The sequence below is a fragment of the Bos indicus genome, chromosome 1 (genome assembly GCF_029378745.1).
Source record: "Bos indicus isolate NIAB-ARS_2022 breed Sahiwal x Tharparkar chromosome 1, NIAB-ARS_B.indTharparkar_mat_pri_1.0, whole genome shotgun sequence".
In the NCBI taxonomy this organism is placed as follows: domain Eukaryota; kingdom Metazoa; phylum Chordata; class Mammalia; order Artiodactyla; family Bovidae; genus Bos; species Bos indicus.
In genome coordinates this window covers 82,476,263-82,495,143 of record NC_091760.1, presented here as the reverse complement: position 1 = coordinate 82,495,143, position 18,881 = coordinate 82,476,263, and the positions used below count along the sequence as shown (strand labels likewise).

At 41.3% G+C, this 18,881-nt stretch overlaps 1 protein-coding gene across 1 annotated transcript in view; it reads right to left on the bottom strand.

Moving 5' to 3' along the window:
* The window catches only part of EHHADH (enoyl-CoA hydratase and 3-hydroxyacyl CoA dehydrogenase), a 54,537-nt gene extending 43,151 nt beyond the window's left edge, over nt 1-11,386 (bottom strand). The window contains exons 1-2 of the mRNA XM_019958524.2: nt 11,228-11,386; nt 3,396-3,499 (exon numbers count right to left, since the gene is read on the bottom strand). Of these exons, the coding sequence (XP_019814083.2) occupies nt 3,396-3,499; nt 11,228-11,301 (178 nt within the window). The 5' untranslated portion in view covers nt 11,302-11,386. The remainder of the gene's footprint in view (nt 1-3,395; nt 3,500-11,227) is intronic.
* Nucleotides 11,387-18,881: the final 7,495 nt, after the last annotated feature.

Genomic DNA, 18,881 nt, shown 5'->3' with positions numbered 1-18,881 from the left:
GACTCACTTCACTCTGTGTAATAGGCTCTAGGTTTATCCACCTCAACAGAACTGATTCAAATGTGTTCCTTTTTGTGGCTGAGTAATATTCCATTGTGTATATATACCACAACTTCTTTATCCATTCATCTGTCAACAGACATCTAGGTTGCTTCCATCTTCTAAGCTATTGTAAATAGTGCTGCAATGAACAATGGGATACATGTGTCTTTCTCAATTTTGGTTTCCTCAGGGTATATGCCTAGGAGTGGGATTGCTGGGTCATATGGTGGTTTTATTCCTAGTTTTTTAAGGAATCACCATATCATCTTCCATAGTGGTTGTACCAATTTACATTCCCACCAACAGTGCAAGAGCATTCCCTTTTCTCCACACCCTCTCCAGCATTTATTGTTTGTAGATTTTTTGATGATGGCCATTCTGACTGGTGTGAGGTGATATTTCATTGTGGTGTTGACTTGCATTTCTCTAATAATGGAGAAGGCAATGGCAACCCACTCCAGTACTCTTGCCTGGAAAATCCCATGGACAGAGGAGCTTGGTAGGCTGCAGTGCATGGGGTCGCTAAGATTCGGACACAACTGAACAACTTCACTTTCACTTTCATGCATTGGAGAAGGAAATGGCAACCCACTCCAGTGTTCTTGCCTGGAGAATCCCAGGGACGGGGGAGCCTGTTGGGCTGCTGTCTATGGGGTCTCACAGAGTCGGACATGACTGAAGCGACTTAGCAGAGTATTTTTAATTTCAGCAATTGTGTTTTTTGTCTCTGCATGTTTATTCTTCATTCTTTTAGGTCTTTATTAATTGATTCTTTTTCATTTCTCCATTTTGTTTTCAAGATTTTTTTATCATCTTTACTATCATTATTCTGAATTCTTTTCAGGTAGTTTGCCTATTTCCTCTTCATTTATTTGGACTTCTGTGTTTCCAGTTGGTTCCTTCATTTGTGTAGTATTTCTCTGCCTTTTCATTGTTTTTATTTTAACTTATTGTGTTTTAGGTCTCCTTTTCCAAGGCTTCAAGTTTGAATTCTTTCCTCTTTTGGTTTCTACCCTCCTAAGGTTGTCCAGTGGCTTGTGTAAGCTTCATATAGGGTGAGATTTGTGCTGAGTTTTTGTTTCTTTGTTTTTCCTTTGATGAGCAAGGCTGAGTGAGGTGGTAATCCTGTCTGCTGATGATTTGGCTTGTACTTTTGTTTTGTTTGTTGTTTAGATGTGGCATCCTGCACAGGGCGCTACTGGTGGTTTCAAGTGGTTTCCTTTGTGTGAGTTCTCACTATTTGGTACTCCCTAATCACTGCAGATGGTGATTGCAGCCATGAAATTAAAAGACGCTTACTTCTTGGAAGGAAAGTTATGACCAACATAGATAGCATATTCAAAAGCAGGGACATTACTTTGCCAACAAATGTCTGTCTAGTCAAGGCTATATGGTTTTTCCAGTAGTCATGTATGGATGTGAGAGTTGGACTGTGAAGAAAGCTGAGTGCCGAAGAATTGATGCTTTTGAACTGTGGTGTTGGAGAAGACTCTTAAGAATCCCTTGGACTGCAAGGAGATCCAGCCAGTCCATTCTAAAGGAGATCAGTCCTGGGTGTTCTTTGGAAGGAATGATGCTAAAGCTGAAACTCCAGTACTTTGGCTACCTGATGCAAAGAGTTGACTCAGTGGAAAAGACTCTGATGGTGGGAGGGATTGGGGGCAGGAGGAGAAGGGGATGACAGAGGATGAGATGGCTGGATGGCATCACTGACTCGATGGATGTGAGTTTGAGTGAACTCTGGGAGTTGGTGATGGACAGGAGGGCCTGGCGTGCTGCAATTCATGGGGTCTCAAAGAGTCAGACACGACTGAGAGACTGAACTGGACTGAACTGAACTGAGGGTTAGTTCTCTGGTAGTCTAGGGTCTTGGAGTCAGTGCTCCCACTCCAAAGGCTCAGGGCTTGATCTCTTTTGAAAATCAGTGGTAATTCCTACATAAATTGTAGGATAAGTGAACTGTATTTCAGTTGAATGCTGATAGTCAAATTTTAAACATCATCATTTAGGGAAAACTTTTTGGTTTGATCCTTGTATTCACCAAGACACTGCAAAGCACACAAAATTAAATTACAGGAGGCCAATGGCCTGTCCTAGAAACTTCATCGTCATTTCTGTCCTCCATCCCACCCCTTTACAGGATAATTAAGAGTGCATGGTCACTGAAATGGGTGACAGAAAAAAAATGAACTCCATTTCAAGACTGTGTGAAATAAAAAATAACATTTATTGAACATCTTCTTCATCCAGGTACTGCTCTAGGGGCTTTCAGATGTGTTATCTCTTTTAACCTCACAAAACTCTGTTAAGGTAATCATATTATGGTATCCATTTTATAAACAGAGAAATTGGATTTCAGGAGATTTAAGGAAGTTGCCCAACCTCACATAAGGTAGAGACATATGCAGAGCAGGTATGTACCAGTAGGTGTATATTGAAGTGAAAAGTGAAAGTGAAAGTTGCTCAGTTGTGTTCGACTTTTTGTGACCCCACGGACTGCATGTATAGTCCATGGAATTCTCCAGGCCAGAATACTGGAGTAGGTAGCTTTTCCCTTCTCCAGGGGATCTTCCCAATCTAGGGATTGAACTCAAGTCTCCCACATTGCAGGCAGATTCTTTACCAGCTGAGCCACAAAGGAAGCCCAAGAATACTGGAGTGAGTAGCCGATCCCTTCTCCAGCGGATCGTTCTGACTGAGGAATCGAATCAGGGTTTCCTGCATTGCAGGCAGATTCTTAACAACTGAGCTATGAGGGTAGCCCTAGGTGTATCAGTTCAGTTGCTCAGTCGTATCCGACTCTTTGCGACCCCATGAATTGCAGCACGCCAGGCCTCCCTGTCCATCACCAACTCCTGGAGTCCACCCAATCCCCTGTCCATTGAGTCGGTGATGCCATCCAACCATCTCATCCATCCAACCATCTCATCCTCTGTTGTCCCCTTCTCCTCCTGCCCTCAATCTTTCCCAGCATCAGGGTCTTTTCCAGTGAGTCAGCTCTTCACATCAGGTGGCCAAAGTATTGGAGTTTCAGTTTCAACATCAGTCCCTCCAATGAACACCCAGGACTGATCTCCTTTAGGATGGACTGGTTGGTGTATACTAGCAGGTATAATAGCTATCAAGTCTGGAACTAAATGTCCTCCAAAGGACCAATCCAATATAAAAGAGAGTAAGGTCAGCATCTTCTCTGGGTCTCTCCTGTGACTCTTTGTCTCCTTCTCCATAATGTTTCTTCTTCCTCCCATATTCATTACCTATACTATAGGATTGCCCATGGGTACAGGTAACGCAGCACTGAGCTCAGTCTGTGTGATATGTCAGAGAGAGTGGGAAAGGGTTGGACACATTACCTGCACAGAAGATGCCATCTGCTCCACAAATCACAATGGCTTTAACTGTATCATCTGTTATAGCTTTCTGCAGACTCTCTTTTATTCCACGGGCAACAGTTGTACTAAAAGGGGGAAAAAATTACATGAAGCATTAGTCACAATCAAATTTCTACCATCTCAGTTTATTTTTTTCTTTCCTAACAATTAAAAATTAAACATATACATGATGTAGAAAAATCCTAGATACTTATTGTTAAATTTTCACTAATTTAAGATATAATATATGTCTACTGTAAAGTAAGCCCTGAGGTGATTAAACACATAAACTTCAGAAAATCAAAGTGTTTTCCTGCATTTTGCTGTAACTTTGACCACTTAGAATCAACACTATCAATTTAAAAATATTACACACATCTTCTATGTATAGTGAAAGGAGTTTAAAACATCCTAGAGACAACAGTGTACACAACGCAATATCATACTGAGATGACTGCTATAATAAAGGTACAGAGAAAATGATGTGGAAATTCTGAAAGAAAGTGCTTTTGATTTGTCATATTGGCCTAATAAAAGAAAACTGAAATTGTCTAAAAATAACAGTCTAAGTCATGTGGCAGGGGATGCAAGTTACCCACAAACTAATACTTAATACTTTAAACTAATACTAATACTTTGACCTTCTTCAAAGTATTAATCGGTTTTTAGCTGGATACATGGCTGCCTAAAATAAAGACTATATTTCACAGCAGCAAGTTCAGCTCAAGGCATTAAGTTCTGGCCAATGGAATGGAAATGGACTTAGTATCTGCAACCTTAGGGAACAGTCCTTAAAGGACTGGGTATGCTTTTCTCTCTTACAACTCACTACTCCTGGCAGGAATCCAGATATGATGTCTAGATTGGGAGCAGCCATTATGAATCAAGAGGTGGAAGCTACTAATTAAGGATGGCAGAGCAAAAGACAGGTAGAACTGAGATCCCGATGATCGTGGAGTAGCCATACCAGTCATTCCAGGACACTGCTGTGACAGACATGAACTTTTTCTTGTTTAATCCACTATTACATTGAGTTTTCTGTAACTAGTAGCCAAGCCTAACTCATTTGAAAGGTAATGACAAGGTCTGGGAAAGGAAGGGCATTTGGTAAATTTTTGTCAAGTTTCAGTAGATGAGGGAGTCATCCCCAGAGGAGATAGTTAAAACCAAAACTGAATGAGTTTGCCAAAGGGAAAAAAAAAGAGTTGAGAGTAGATCCTCTAGATATTTAAGAGGCAGGAGAGGCTCAGCTGAGTTATTCAGTACCAAGGAGTCCAATGAGACCAAGACAGGAGAATTTGCCAAGAAGCAGAGGATCTAATAGAGTTTTGCCAAGAAAATGCACTGGTCATAGCAAACACCCTCTTCCAACAACACAAGAGAAGACTCTACACATGGACATCACCAGATGGTCAACACTGAAATCAGATTGATTATATTCTTTGCAGCCAAAGATGCAGAAGCTCTATACAGTCAACAAAAACAAGACCAGGAGCTGACTGTGGCTCAGATCATGAACTCCTTATGGCCAAATTCAGACTTAAATTGAAGAAAGTAGGGAAAACCACTAGACCATTCAGGTATGACCTAAATCAAATTCCTTATGATTATACAGTGAAAGTGAGAAATAGATTTAAGGGACTAGATCTGATAGATAGAGTGCCTGATGAACTATGGATGGAGGGTCGTGACATTGTACAGGAGACAGGGATCAAGACCATCCCCATGGAAAAGAAATGCAAAAAAGCAAAATAGCTGTCTGGGGAGGCCTTACAAATAGCTGTGAAAAGAAGAGAAGCGAAAAGCAAAGGAGAAAAGGAAGGATATAAGCATCTGAATGCAGAGTTCCAAAGAATAGCAAGAAGAGATAAGAAAGCCTTCCTCAGCGATCAGTGCAAAGAAATAGAGGAAAACAACAGAAAGGGAAAGACTAGGGATCTCTTCAAGAAAATTAGAGATACCACGGGAACATTTCATGCAAAGATGGGCTCCATAAAGGACAGAAATGGTATGGACCTAACAGAAGCAGAAGATATTAAGAAGAGGTGGCAGGAATACACAGAAGAACTGTTCAAAAAAGATCTTCAAGACCAAGATAATCACAATGGTGTGATCACTCACCTAGAGCCAGACATCCTGGAATGTGAAGTCAGGTGGGCCATAGAAAGCATCACTACAAACAAAGCTAGTGGAGGTGATGGAATTCCAGTTGAGCTATTTCAAATCCTGAAAGATGATGCTGTGAAAGTGCTGCACTCAATATGCCAGCAAATTTGGAAAACTCAGCAGTGGCCACAGGACTGGAAAAGGTCAGTTTTCATTCCAATCCCAAAGAAAGGCAATGCCAAAGAATGCTCAACCTTCCACACAATTGCACTCATCTCACACGCTAGTAAAGTAATGCTCAAAATTCTTCAAGCAGGCTTCAGCAATACGTGAACCATGAACTTCCAGATGTTCAAGCTGGTTTTAGACAAGGCAGAGGAACCAGAGATCAAATTGCCAACATCCGCTGGATCATCGAAAAAGCAAGAGAATTCCAGAAAAACATCTATTTCTGCTGTATTGACTATGCCAAAGCCTTTGACTGTGAGGATCACAATAAACTGTGGAAAATTCCTCAAGAGGTGGGAATACCAGACCACCTGACCTGCCTCTTGAGAAACCTGTATGTAGGTCAGGAAGCAACAGTTAGAACTGGACATGGAGCAACAGACTGGTTCCAAATAGGAAAAGGAGTACGTCAAGGCTGTATATTGTCACCCTGCTTATTTAACTTCTATGCAGAGTACATCATGAGAAATGCTGGGCTGGAAGAAGCACAAGCTGGAATCAAGATTGCTGGGAGAAATATCAATAACCTCAGATATGCAGATGACACCACCCTTCTGGCAGAAGGTGAAGAGGAACTAAAAAGCCTCTTGATGAAAGTGAAAGTGGAGAGTGAAAAAGTTGGCTTAAAGCTCAACATTCAGAAAATGAAGATTATGGCATCTGGTCCCATCACTTCATGGGAAATAGATGGGGAAACAGTGGAAATAGATGGGGAAACAGTGGAAACAGTGTCAGACTTTTTTGGGGGGGCTCCAAAATCACTGCAGATGGTGACTGCAGCCATGAAATTAAAAGACACTTACTCCTTGGAAGAAAAGTTATGACCAACCTAGATAGCATATTGAAAACCAGAGACATTACTTTGCCAACAAAGGTCTGTCTAGTCAAGGCTATGGTTTTTCCTGTGGTCATGTATGGATGTGAGAGTTGGACTGTAAAGAAAGCTGAGCACTGAAGAATTGATGCTTTTGAACTGTGGTGTTGAAGAAGACTCTTGAGAGCCCCTTGGACTGCAAGGAGATCCAACCAGTCCATTCTGAAGATCAGCCCTGGGATTTCTTTGGAAGGAATGATGCTAAAGCTGAAACTCCAGCACTTTGGCCACCTCATGCGAAGAGTTGACTCATTGGAAAAGACCCTGATGCTGGGAGTGTTTGGGGGCAGGAGGAGAAGGGGACGACAGAGGATGAGATGGCTGGATGGCATCACCGACTCGATGGATGTGAGTCTGAGTGAACTCCGGGAGTTGGTGATGGACAGGGAGGCCTGGCGTGCTGCGATTCATGGGGTTGCAAAGAGTCGGACACAACTGAGCAACTGAACTGAACTGAGAGGATCAATAAGCGCCAAGGGATGGCAAAGGAGGAGCTCTAGGAAGAGTAGTGAAGAATTGCTTAAAGAAAAAATTATAAAACCAGAGTCCAGTGAATTTTGCCTTAGAATTCTAAGTAATATGGGGGAATTTTTATACAGGGAGAAAAAAACTTAAAGCAAAAAACAACTAAAGCCAGATTGTTCAAACCAGCAACTAACATTGCTAATTGATTATATCCCAATACAAAATGTTTTTGGTATTAAAAAATAAATTAATTAATTAAAAACCTCAGGGAATAAAGGAGATACTGGCTCTTGTATATAGTAATTCCCTTTCACCTAGTTACTTTTCACCATTTAACCCAGATGAAATCAAACAAAACCTCTTGCCTTCAGTTGATTTAATTAGAAACCAAGTCTGCTAAAGAAAAATGGAATTTGAACCATCCAGCATACTGAGAAGTCCAAAAGTCGCATACTGCTTTCTGGATAAACAATGGCTGCAAAATTATCCAAAATGAGCTCAATCTGTGCCACTGAGGAGACAAGTCTGGCTTTTCCCATTTCAATCAACCCCTACTCTTTTATATCTTATCTTCTTGTTAATTTTGCATCATTTGTTGTTGTTGTTTAGTTGCTAAGTTGTGTCTGACTCTTCTGCGACCCCATGGACTGTAGCCCTCCAGGTTCCTCTGTCCATGGAATTTTCCAGGCAAGACTACCAGAGCAGGTTGCCATTTCCTTCTCCAGGGGATCTTCCCAACCCAGGGACTGAACCCACGTCTCCTGCATTGGCAGGCAGATTCTGCCACTGAGCCACTCTAGATCCCCTGGAATAGGCAAAGGCAACCCACTCCAATATTCTTGCCTGGAAAATCCCTTGGACAGAAGAGCCTGGTAGGCTACAGTGCATGGGGTCACAGAATCGGACACAACTAAGCACACACACACACACACACATGCACACAAACAACATTTGCTAAGTGTCAGCTCTCTAACACATTTAAACCTCACAACGACTTAATGAGATAGATATTAAAAGTTCTCCTGAAAGGGGGAAAGGGGACAGTTTAAATATAAGACACATTTTAAGTAGTTATGGGAAAATATTCCTAGTTGTGGGTAGCAAACTGTGGAACTATTTATCCCACAAGTCTGAGATGGGCACAGTTTTCCATTATGAGCAGAGATAGGCAGAATCCTAATACTCGGGAGCCGCCTGGGAAGCTTCCACCTGCCAATGCAGGGGCTACAGTCCATGGGGTCGCAAATAGTCAGACACAACTGAGTGACTGAGGACACACACACACAGACACACAATTTTGCAAAAATCAAACAAGAAAAAAAAAGAAGAATGAAAATGGCTGTTATATATACAGCTTTACTAGATTCTAGCTGAATGAAAAGGGACCACACCTTCATAGCTATATCAAAGTCACAGGGGTTAAGAAATTATTTTCTCCCCTTAATACTGTCAGGTACGGAGAAATGGAGTCTAAAGGTAACATTTCATGAGTGATGACCAAAGAACTTTACCTTCTGTCACTTTAGAAGTCTTTTTTGTGACCATTTTTTAAAACCAGGAGTCATCAAATAAAGTCATGTCTTGTGACCAGCATTTTTCAAAGAAACAGAGTGAAAATAGAATACATCAAATAAAAAGAAAATTTTGTTTCACTAATCTTTGTTTTCAGGTACATATTTGTATGTGTGTTTGTGTGTGTGTGTCCTAGGTTGCTATGTAAAACATGGATTACTGTGTGGAATATAATAAAAAAAATACAAAAGCCATTGTTCTGGGAGACAAATCTAGTAATTAGGCATCTTCTACCTTTATAAAGAGGGTTGGCATTTATCCAAATAGAAAAAAATCTGGCTTAGCTAAAGGAACAAAGAAAGATTTGAACTGTTTGGGCCAAAAAATATTCAAATAAGACTCTCTCACTTATCTAGGAAGAAATAATTTCCCAAATAAAATTAGAAATAGGAAGGGGAGATGAAAAGTGTAAAGCAAAAAAGAGAAAAAAAAAAAAAGGGAGCCTGTTAAACTGGATGAGCATGCTAGCACACATACCTTCACTTAAGTACAAGTTCAAGAGGAAAGAGCCAAAAGGTGTTTATTGCCAAGTGGAGAAAATCCTGATGCAGCTGCAATGAATCCTGAGCAGCAGGGCCTGTTGGTAGGGGCTTGTAACAGGCCTTTTGCATAATAAAAATAATGATAGCTGGTGGTGCAGTGGTAAAGAATTTGCCTGCCAATGAAAGAGATGCAAAAGATGCGGCTGAGTTGGAAAGATCCCCTGGAGTAGGAAACGGCAACCCACTCCAGTATTCTTGCCTGGAAAATCCCATGGACAGAAGAGCCTGGTAGTCTGCAGTGCATGGGGTTGAAAAGTCAGATACAACTAAGCGCACACACACACACACACACACACACACACACACAACTTCTGAGTGTCAGTTTCTAATCTGCAACACATTTAAACCTCACAACTTAACGAGGTAAGTACTAAAATTTCTCCTGCAAGGGGGAAAGGGGACAGGTTAAATACCAGACACATTTTAAGTAGTTATGGGAAAATATTCCTAGTTATAGGTACTAAACTGTGGAACTATTTCCCCCAAAGTTAGAGATGGGCACAGTTACCATTATGAGAAGAAATTAAGGCAGAGTCCTAATACTTAGTAATTTTAATTGAAATACAAAGTTCAAAATTGATATGTAATTGTAGTATTCATGTTTTTCTTCATCAAAACCGAAATAACAATATTTTGCTTGATTCCGAGTGGCAAGTAAGTGGACTTATTCTTTGTGTGATTTTATTTCTGAAAATTTTAATATTATTAAATGCAAAATTTTATATTAAAAGTTATAATATTAATGCTAATGATAAAACCAAATCTGATAACAGTAGAACAAAAATTCAGTTAAAATTAGCATGTCTTCTCATTTCAGTCTCTTTTTGCTCCAGCAGCATGCAGTAAGGATTCTGACCAAAAGTCGTTCTCTTTATGCTTTATATGTTCTCTGTAAATGATCATTTCTAACCCTACTCCCTGTGGATGAGTGGTTATTTCCCCAGGTTGATCACTACACTTTTTTCAGAGATATAAAAGAACTAGGTGGTGCTAGTGGTGAAAACCTCCCTGCCAATGCAAGAGGCATAAGAGTTCAATCCCTGGGTGGTAAAGATCCCATGGAGGAGGGCATGGCAACTCACTCCAGTATTCTTGCCTGGAGAATCCCATGGACAGAGGAGCCTAGGAGCACACAGTCCATAGGGGCACACAGATTCAGACACGGCTAAAGTGACTTAGCACAAACCTATATATCATTAATTTTTAAAACAGCAGCATTAATCTCACTTTTTAAAGTAATGCTTTTACTAGTTTAACAAGAAAAGTACTGCACGATAAAAGAACATAAACAGCATGGCAGTTTTTCAGGAAATGCTATTTAATAGGCTAATTCTGACATGAGCTTATTCTAACATGGATCTTCACCGAAGCACTAAGACCTTGAGGTTTAGAACAAACCAAGAGATACAGCTTTGTGTTTCTGGGCCAGGACATAATTCTCTTTTACTCACTATATTGGCATTAATGGGGATCTTTATTTTTAACAGTGTGAAACCACCTTATTTTTGGACTCCCAAAGCTTTTAGTCACACATTGTAAGGGTGGCCTGGACTCCAGGTTGGGAAGGGAGGGATCAGGGTCCAGGCAGCAGAGCACTAAGACCTCTGGACTAGAAAGTGCATCTGAGAAGTCAAAGTTGCAAGTAAGCAGAAGAGTTCAGCACGAAGTTGGCACGAACAGAGGCACTAAGACCTCTGGACTAGAAAGTACATGTGAGAAGTCAAAGTTGCAAGTAAGAGTTCAGCACGAAGTTGGTACGGACAGACCGGTTCAGGGGCAGCTCCCCAACTTCTAGCCGTCTGTCTACCTCTCAGCCTCGATTTCTTTATCAACGAAACGGAGATGAGAGTTCTCTGCAAACAGGTACCGAGGCTACCAATGTAAAAAGTCCTGGCATATGCCCTGATTCTATCCGTGTCCTTGTCTTTCTCTATTTAAACCAGCAGAGGCAAGTCAAAGCCTCCACTGCAGGCAGGGAGGTACGATCCTGCTCGCCGTCCCCGGACTGATCGCCGAGAGCCCGTTACCTGATCGCATTGACTGGCGGGTTTCGTAGACGGATCAGTGCCAGGCAGTTCTGCAGCCGCGTGAACTCAGCCATGTTTGCTCAGTTGCCCCGAAGTCGCCTCATCCCTCAGCTGCGAGGCAAGATCACTTTCGCTGGGCGCGTCCTGGGGAGGGGAGGGGCGTCTGCTGGGCCAATGTGAACCCGGCACCGCCTCCCGCCACGGCACCGCTTTCCGCTCCGGGGCAGCTCCCGGGCTCTGATGCCCATTCTTCACCTCAGTCCTCCTCCTTCCCTGACCGCAGCCCCGTGCTCAGCACACCCTTGCCATCTCTTCCTCTTTGCTGGCGCCTGTCCTGCTTCCATCAAAAAGTAGGTCAGGCAGGACGATGAAAGATGCGTGAAACTGCCAGCAAGTCCAGATTTGCAAACCCCTGGCCCAGAGGGGCTGCCTTCCCTGGACAAGTTCTAGATTCACTACGTTGGTGGAGTTTCATCACAGTCTTCATCTTCATTATCCTTCTTAACAAAGACAGATATGTAGGATCCTGACAATTATGTGATACGATACATACCTGGAACACATAAAACACTTCATGCATTTCATCTAAATGAGTAAGGTACTAATATCAACCAAACATGTACAGAACTGTCATGCAGCAACCTTGTGGAACCTACCACTTTCTTGTCTGTCCAATCCTTCCATTTTTCTTTTTTTCCTTCTTCTGCCATTCCTAAGGATTATTTCTAATATTAATACTTCAACTATGAATCAAGCACCTATTACGTCCTAGGCAGCAGGCCAAAGACTAAAGATAAATGAGGCTGGGTTCAGACTGGGACAAAGTTTTTGAAGATGCAGTTGGCCTCAGGTGGTCTCCACAGCCCATCACCTGGCCAGAAGGCAGTCTGGAAGTTTCAGAGGAAAAACAAAACAATGGAGTGGTTTTATTCACTGATGTTTCACAAATTTTAGTGATGATTAAGGATTATTTTCACAGATATACTTTTCAGTTCAGTTCAGTTGCACAGTCATGTCCGACTCCTTGCGGCCCCATGGACTGGAGCACGCCAGGACTCCCTGTTCATCACCAACTTTTTGAGCTTGCTCAAATTCATGTCCATTGAGTCAGTGATGCCATCCAACCATCTCATTCTCTGTTGTCCCCTTCTCCTCCTGCCTTCAATCTTTCCCAGCATCAGGGTCTTTTCCAAGGAGTCAGTTCTTCACATCAGGCGGTTAAAAAATTGGAGTTTCAGCTTCAGCATCAGTCTTTCCAATGAATATTCAGGACTGATTTCGTTTAGGATTGACTGGTGTGATTTCCTTGCAGTCTAAGGGACTCTCAAGAGTCTTCTCCAACACCACAGTTCAAAAGCATCAATTCTTCGGCACTCAGCTTTCTTTATAGTCCAACTCTCACATCCATACGTGACTACCGAAAAAACCATAGCTTTGACCAGACAGACCTTTGCTGTCTAGGTTGGTCATAGCTTTTCTTTCAAGGAGCAACCATCTTTTAATTTCATGGCTGCAGTCACCATCTGCAGTGATTTTGGAGCCCGAGAAAATAAAGTCTGTCACTATTTCCATTACTTCCCATCTATTTGCTATGAAGTAATGGGACCAGATGCCATGATCTTTGTTTTTTGAATGTTGAGTTTTAAGCCAGCTTTTTCACTCTCCTCTTTCACTTTCATCAAGAGGCTCTTCAGTTCCTCTTCACTGTCTGCCATAAGGGTGGTGTCATCTCCGTATCTGAGGTTATTGATATTTCTCCTGGCAATCTTGATTCCAGCTTGTGCTTCATCCAGCCTGGCATTTCGCATGATGTACTCTGCATATAAGTTAAAGAAGCAGGGTGACAATATACAGCCTTGACATACTCCTTTCCCAGTTGGGAACCAGTCTGTTGTTCCATGTCCAGTTCTAACTGTTGCTTCTTGAACTGTACACAGATTTCTCAGGAGGCAGGTCAGGTGGTCTGGCATTCCCATCTCTTGAAGAATTTTCCACAGTTTGTTGTGATCCACACAAAGGCTTTGGCATAATCAATAAAGCAGAAGTAGATGTGATATTCTTTTACCTATTGAAAATAAGGGCTTACATGGTGGCTCTGACAGTAAAGAATCCCCCTGCAATGGGGGAGACATGGGTTCAATCCCTGGGTTGGGAAGATCCCCTGGAGGAGGGCATGGAAACCCACTCCAGTATTCTTGCCTGGAAAATCCCCACAGACAGAGGAGCCTGGTGGGCTACAGTCCACGGGGTCACAGAGTTGGACACAACTGAGTGACCAAGCACAGCACATTGAAAATAAAACCAGGTTCCTACTCCTAAGAAAATGGGTACAAGTAGCAATCAGAACCATCTAATCCATCAAGGACAGCCCCTCACTTTTGATAGCCAGCCAATCATGAATAGCCCTGGGCAAGCCTCTGAGTGCTAACATTCAATATCAACCAGCTTCTTATTAGTGGTATCAATCTCTACTGCCTCTAAAATTCGCCAATCTCTCAACTCCACCTTGCCCAAAATCTCAATGTAAGATTAACAGTTTGCTCTGCTTGGAGAGACCTTGTATAACCAGCACAGCATTCCCTGACTGTAGGAAGCAAGAGATTCAGTATTGTTTTCCAGGGGGACAATTTTGCCGTCCATCCTAACAACTTTCAACGTCTCCACAAAGGCCATGTAGGCAAGGCTTAACAGTTCTGAAACTGCTCCTGGAGCAAGTGGAGATAAGCACAGTGTGCAGCCATTCTGAGGCATTTTCTCTTCTATATCTCGGAGTCAGTCACAGGTCATTTCTCATGTATATCCCTGTGTGCATGCTAAGTCACTTCAGTGGTGTCTGACTCTTTGCAACCCTATGGACCCACCAGGCTTCTCTGTCCAAGGGATTCTCCAGGCAAGAATACTGGAGTGGGTTGCTGTGACCTTCTCCAGGGGATCTTCCCAATCCAGGGGTTGAACTTGCATCTCTTATGCCTCCTGCATTGGCAGGTGGGTTCTTTACCACTAGCGCCACTTGGGAAGCTCTACCTATTGCCCCAGTTTTAGTTAAACACAGAACTTTCTGCCTTGTACTTTCTTTCCCTTAGATACATACAGCTGCAAACATCTGTGTAAATCCATAAAATTGCCTGGCAGTAGTTTAGAGTTGGCTCCTCAGCAGGGCAGTGCTAGGGCAAGCAAAAAAGGGCCCCAGTGGGCAAAACTGAAGAGGGCACTCACCCTCTGGTTCATGTAATTGCTGCCCCTGTCCTGCTCCTGAACAACAGAGCGATCCCCACACTTTCTGTAATCTGTCATCCAGCCCCTCCTGTTTAGTGTCATACTGTGGGGCTAGGGCCTCAGGGAGCTGACACCAGGCTGATCTTCCTTTTGCTCTCTATGTAGATGATAAAGTGTCTCAATCTATTTGTATTTCTTATGGGCCCAATCTATGGCAGTGTGGCAAGCCAATTTAGCAATGTGCCACCATGATACTGTTTCCAGTCCACTTGACCTCCTTGACCATCTCTTGATCACTGGATGAACTGTTACATTCTCAAGTTGTCTTGTTTGTCTCAACAAGTGCCACTTAACAAGACGCCATTCCTCTTGACTAATGTATTTCCAGATCATTTGCGTGTTACTAATTTTGCTTGTTAAATATGTCATTTTCATTATTGTCATGGTGTTGCAATTCACAAATAGATCAGTTGATCAGAAATATATTTAATAGTCATCATTAAAAAATCTACAAATAACAAATACTGGAGAAAATGTGGAGAAAGGGAACCCTCCTATACTATTGGAGGGAATGTAAGCTGGTGCAGCCACTGTGGAGAACAGTATGGAGGTTCCTAAAAAAACTAAAAAGAGAATTGCCATATGATCCATCAATCCCACTCCTGGGCATATACCTGGAGAAAACTATGATTAAAAAAGGTAGATACACTCCTATGTTCATAGAAGCACTATTTACAATAGTTAAGACATGGAAACAACCTAAATGTCCACTCACAGATGAATGGATACAGAAGACGTGTTACACATATACAATGGACTATTACTTAGCCATTAAAAAAATGAAATAATACCATTTGCAGCTACATGGATGGACCTAGAGATTATTATACTAAATGAAGTCAGTCGGCAAGATAAAGACAAATACCATATGATATCACTTTTATGTGGAATCTAAAATATGACATAAATGAATTTATCTATGAAACAGAAACAGACTCAGAGAACAGACTTGTGGGGGTGGGGGGCTGGATTGGGAGTTTGGGGCTAACTATATATAATTATTATATATAGAATGAATAAACAGACATTCCTACTATATAGCACAGGGAACTATATTTAATACCCAGTAATAAACCATAATAGAAAGAATTTTTAAAAAGAAGTATATTGAATATCTTGTAATAACCTATAAGCGGGGGCTTTCCTAGTGGCTCAGTGGCAAAGAATTCGCCTGCAATGCAGGAGACTGAAATCTTGCATGCTAGACTTCATCATTATGTGAAACAAGAAATTCCTGATATTCAAGCTGGGTTTAGAAAAGGAACAGGAACTAGAGATCAAATTGCCAACATTCGCTGGATTATAAAAAAAAAAAAAGCAAGAGAATTTCAGGAAAACATCTATCTCTGTTCCATCGACTACACTAAAGCCTTTGACTGTGGATCATGACAAACTGTAAAAAGCTCTTAGATGGGAATACCAGACCTTCTTACCTGTCTCCTGAGAAACCTGTATGCAGGTCAAGAAGAAACAGTTAGAACAATGTATGGAACAACTTATTGGTTCAAGATCGAGAAAGGAGTATGACTGGGCTCTCTGCTGTCACCCTGTTTGTTTAACTATATGCTGAGCACATCATGAGAAATACCAGGCTGAATGAGTTACAAGCCAGAATCAAGATAGGCAGGAGAAGCATCAACAACCTCAGATAAGTGGATGATACCACTCTAATGGCAGAAAGCAAAGAGGAACTAAAGAGCCTCTTGATGACGGTGAAAGAGGAGAGTGAAAGAGCCACCCTAAAACTAAATATTAAAAAACTAAGATCATGGCATCCAGCCCCATTATTGCATGGCAAGTAGAAGGGGAAAAGGTGGAAGCAGTGACAGATTTCCTCTTCTTGGGCTCCAAAATCACTGCAGATGGTGACTGCAGCCATGAAATCAGAAGCCCTTCCAATGAACACCCAGGACTGATCTCCTTTAGGATGGACTGGTTGGATCTCCTTGCAGTCCAAGGGACTCTCAAGAGTCTTCTCCAACACCACAGTTCAAAAACATCAATTCTTCGGCACTCAGCTTTCTTTCACACAGTCCAACTCTCACATCCGTACATGACCACTGGAAAAACCATAGCCTTGACTAGACGGACCTTTGTTGGCAAAGTAGTGTCTCTGCTTTTGAATGCTATCTAGGTTGGTCATAACTTTCCTTCCAAGGAGTAAGTGTCTTTTAATTTCATGGTTGCAATCACCATCTGCAGTGATTTTGGAGCCCAAAAAAGTTGTTCGTAAATGTGACTTGTATCTTTCTTTGTCACTAAGTGTAGTCTTCTCCCTTTTTGAGTGAATACAAATTTAGAATCTGACTGGCTGATGAAAAGCACTCAGTAAAAATAGTCATGTTATTAGACATCATTAGTATTATGTTCTCTGAGAGTAGTCAAATTGAATTGTGTTTTTATTCTAGGATTATATTTCCATCTGCTTTGAATAGCAAACAGGATTCAAATTAATACATCATGTACTATTAAGATGAAAATGAAGTAGGTTGGCACAACTCATACCTCCATTAATATAAACATCAAAATTTCTAGCAACTAGTACTTATTTCCAGGTTTTTCGATCAAAGTGCCTTGATTTTAAGCCTGGAAATTGTACTGATGTGGTTATAGCACAGAGAAATTCCAATGAAAAGAAAAGAGGCCAGTAGACTAGGGATGTGCAAATGTTTTGATTTTTGAATAGGCAAAAAGATGGTAAAAGATGTTGTTGACTGGTGAGTTTAAAAATCAACACCTAACGAAATTTCAGAATAATTCATTAAGGAGATGGTTTGGAAAAGGGAATTTGTGATCATCAAAGATATATTGTGTTCATTAAGAACAAGATACACCAAATTAATTCCATTTCAGTCTTTGAGTGGATTAATACATTGGAAGATAAGAGAAATGTTGTATTGAGGCTCCTACAGTAATTTAACATGGTTTGATGTGGGTTACTTGAAACTATGTTTTATGAACAAATATTTGACCAATCATGTATTTGTTGAGGATTTCCCTGGTGGTTCAGTGATAAAGAATCCACCTGCCAAAGCAGGAAATATAAGTTCGATCCCTGGGTTGGGAAGATCCACTGAAGAAGGAAATGGCAACCCACTCTAGTATTCTTGCCTGGGAAATCCCATGGACAGAGGAGCCTGGTGGGCTATAGTGCATGGGGTCACAAAAGAGTCAGACACGACTTAGCAATTAAACAACATGCATGTATATATACATATATATATATATGGTTCAAATGATTGATTTAAAATTTGATTGAAATATATTTTATACTTGTTTCAAGTTATAGTATGTTGGTAGTCAAAAGGAAAAAGCACATTGTTGGAATGAAGGCATTAGATGGATCTATGATAACATTAATATGGAATTATTTTTTCATTAAAAGGTCTGCCTCTCTTATGACATAGAAAGTTCTTCAAAAGCAAGGGGTTATTTTATTCATCTTTGTGTCCCTAATTCCTGAGCTGGTGTCTCTCCTGAATGAATAAATAGAATTAGGAGGCTTAGACTTTAGAACTGACTACCATTGTCTAATTTTCTGATTTTCAGTAAATTAATTTCAATAGTTCATAGATTCATTAAAAGTATCATTGATCTTTTTTACTGCTAGAGTTGGAAGAAACCTTAAATTTCATCTATCCCAATTATATTATTCTATGGGTCTATGGGATTACCTGTTTATTTGTAACACAGATTTATAACCAACATTTCAACAATAATAACTATGGTAGCTTTGTCATAGTCCTAAAACAGAATTTGAATATTTAAGACAAATTTCTTCCAATAGAGAAGTCTAAATAAAATTGTGCCATGTTATTAGCAGTGTACCAAGTGTATTTATGTTTACTCTCGGGAACTGCTTGAATCCATTATTTATTCCTGTTTGGCCAGTTAAAACTGAAGGTAGAGCTCATCAGTCAATTCAGTTCAGTTCAGTCGCTCAGTTGTGTCCGACTCTTTGCGACCCCGTGAATCACAGCACGCCAGGCCTCCCTGTCCATCACCAACTCCCGGAGTTCACTGAGACTCATGTCCATCGAGTCAGTGATGCCATCCAGCCATCTCATCCTCTGTCGTCCCCTTCTCCTCCTGTCCCCAATCCCTCCCAGCATCAGAGTCTTTTCCAATGAGTCAACTCTTCGCACGAGGTGGCCAAAGTACTGGAGTTTCAGAGGAGTTGATAATTAACTCCTGGTTTCTGGGTAAGATTAAGAAGTTTGCCAGAGAAAGGGGGCTATGGAGTGTGAAATGAACCCAGCAGTGGCCAGATCAGAATATTCAAATGATCATCAGAATCCTGTGGGAACTGCTGGGTTCAACTGCTCCTCTATCTTGGACTGGGGGAATTTTCCTAATTTTTTCCACTGAGAGTGAAGGT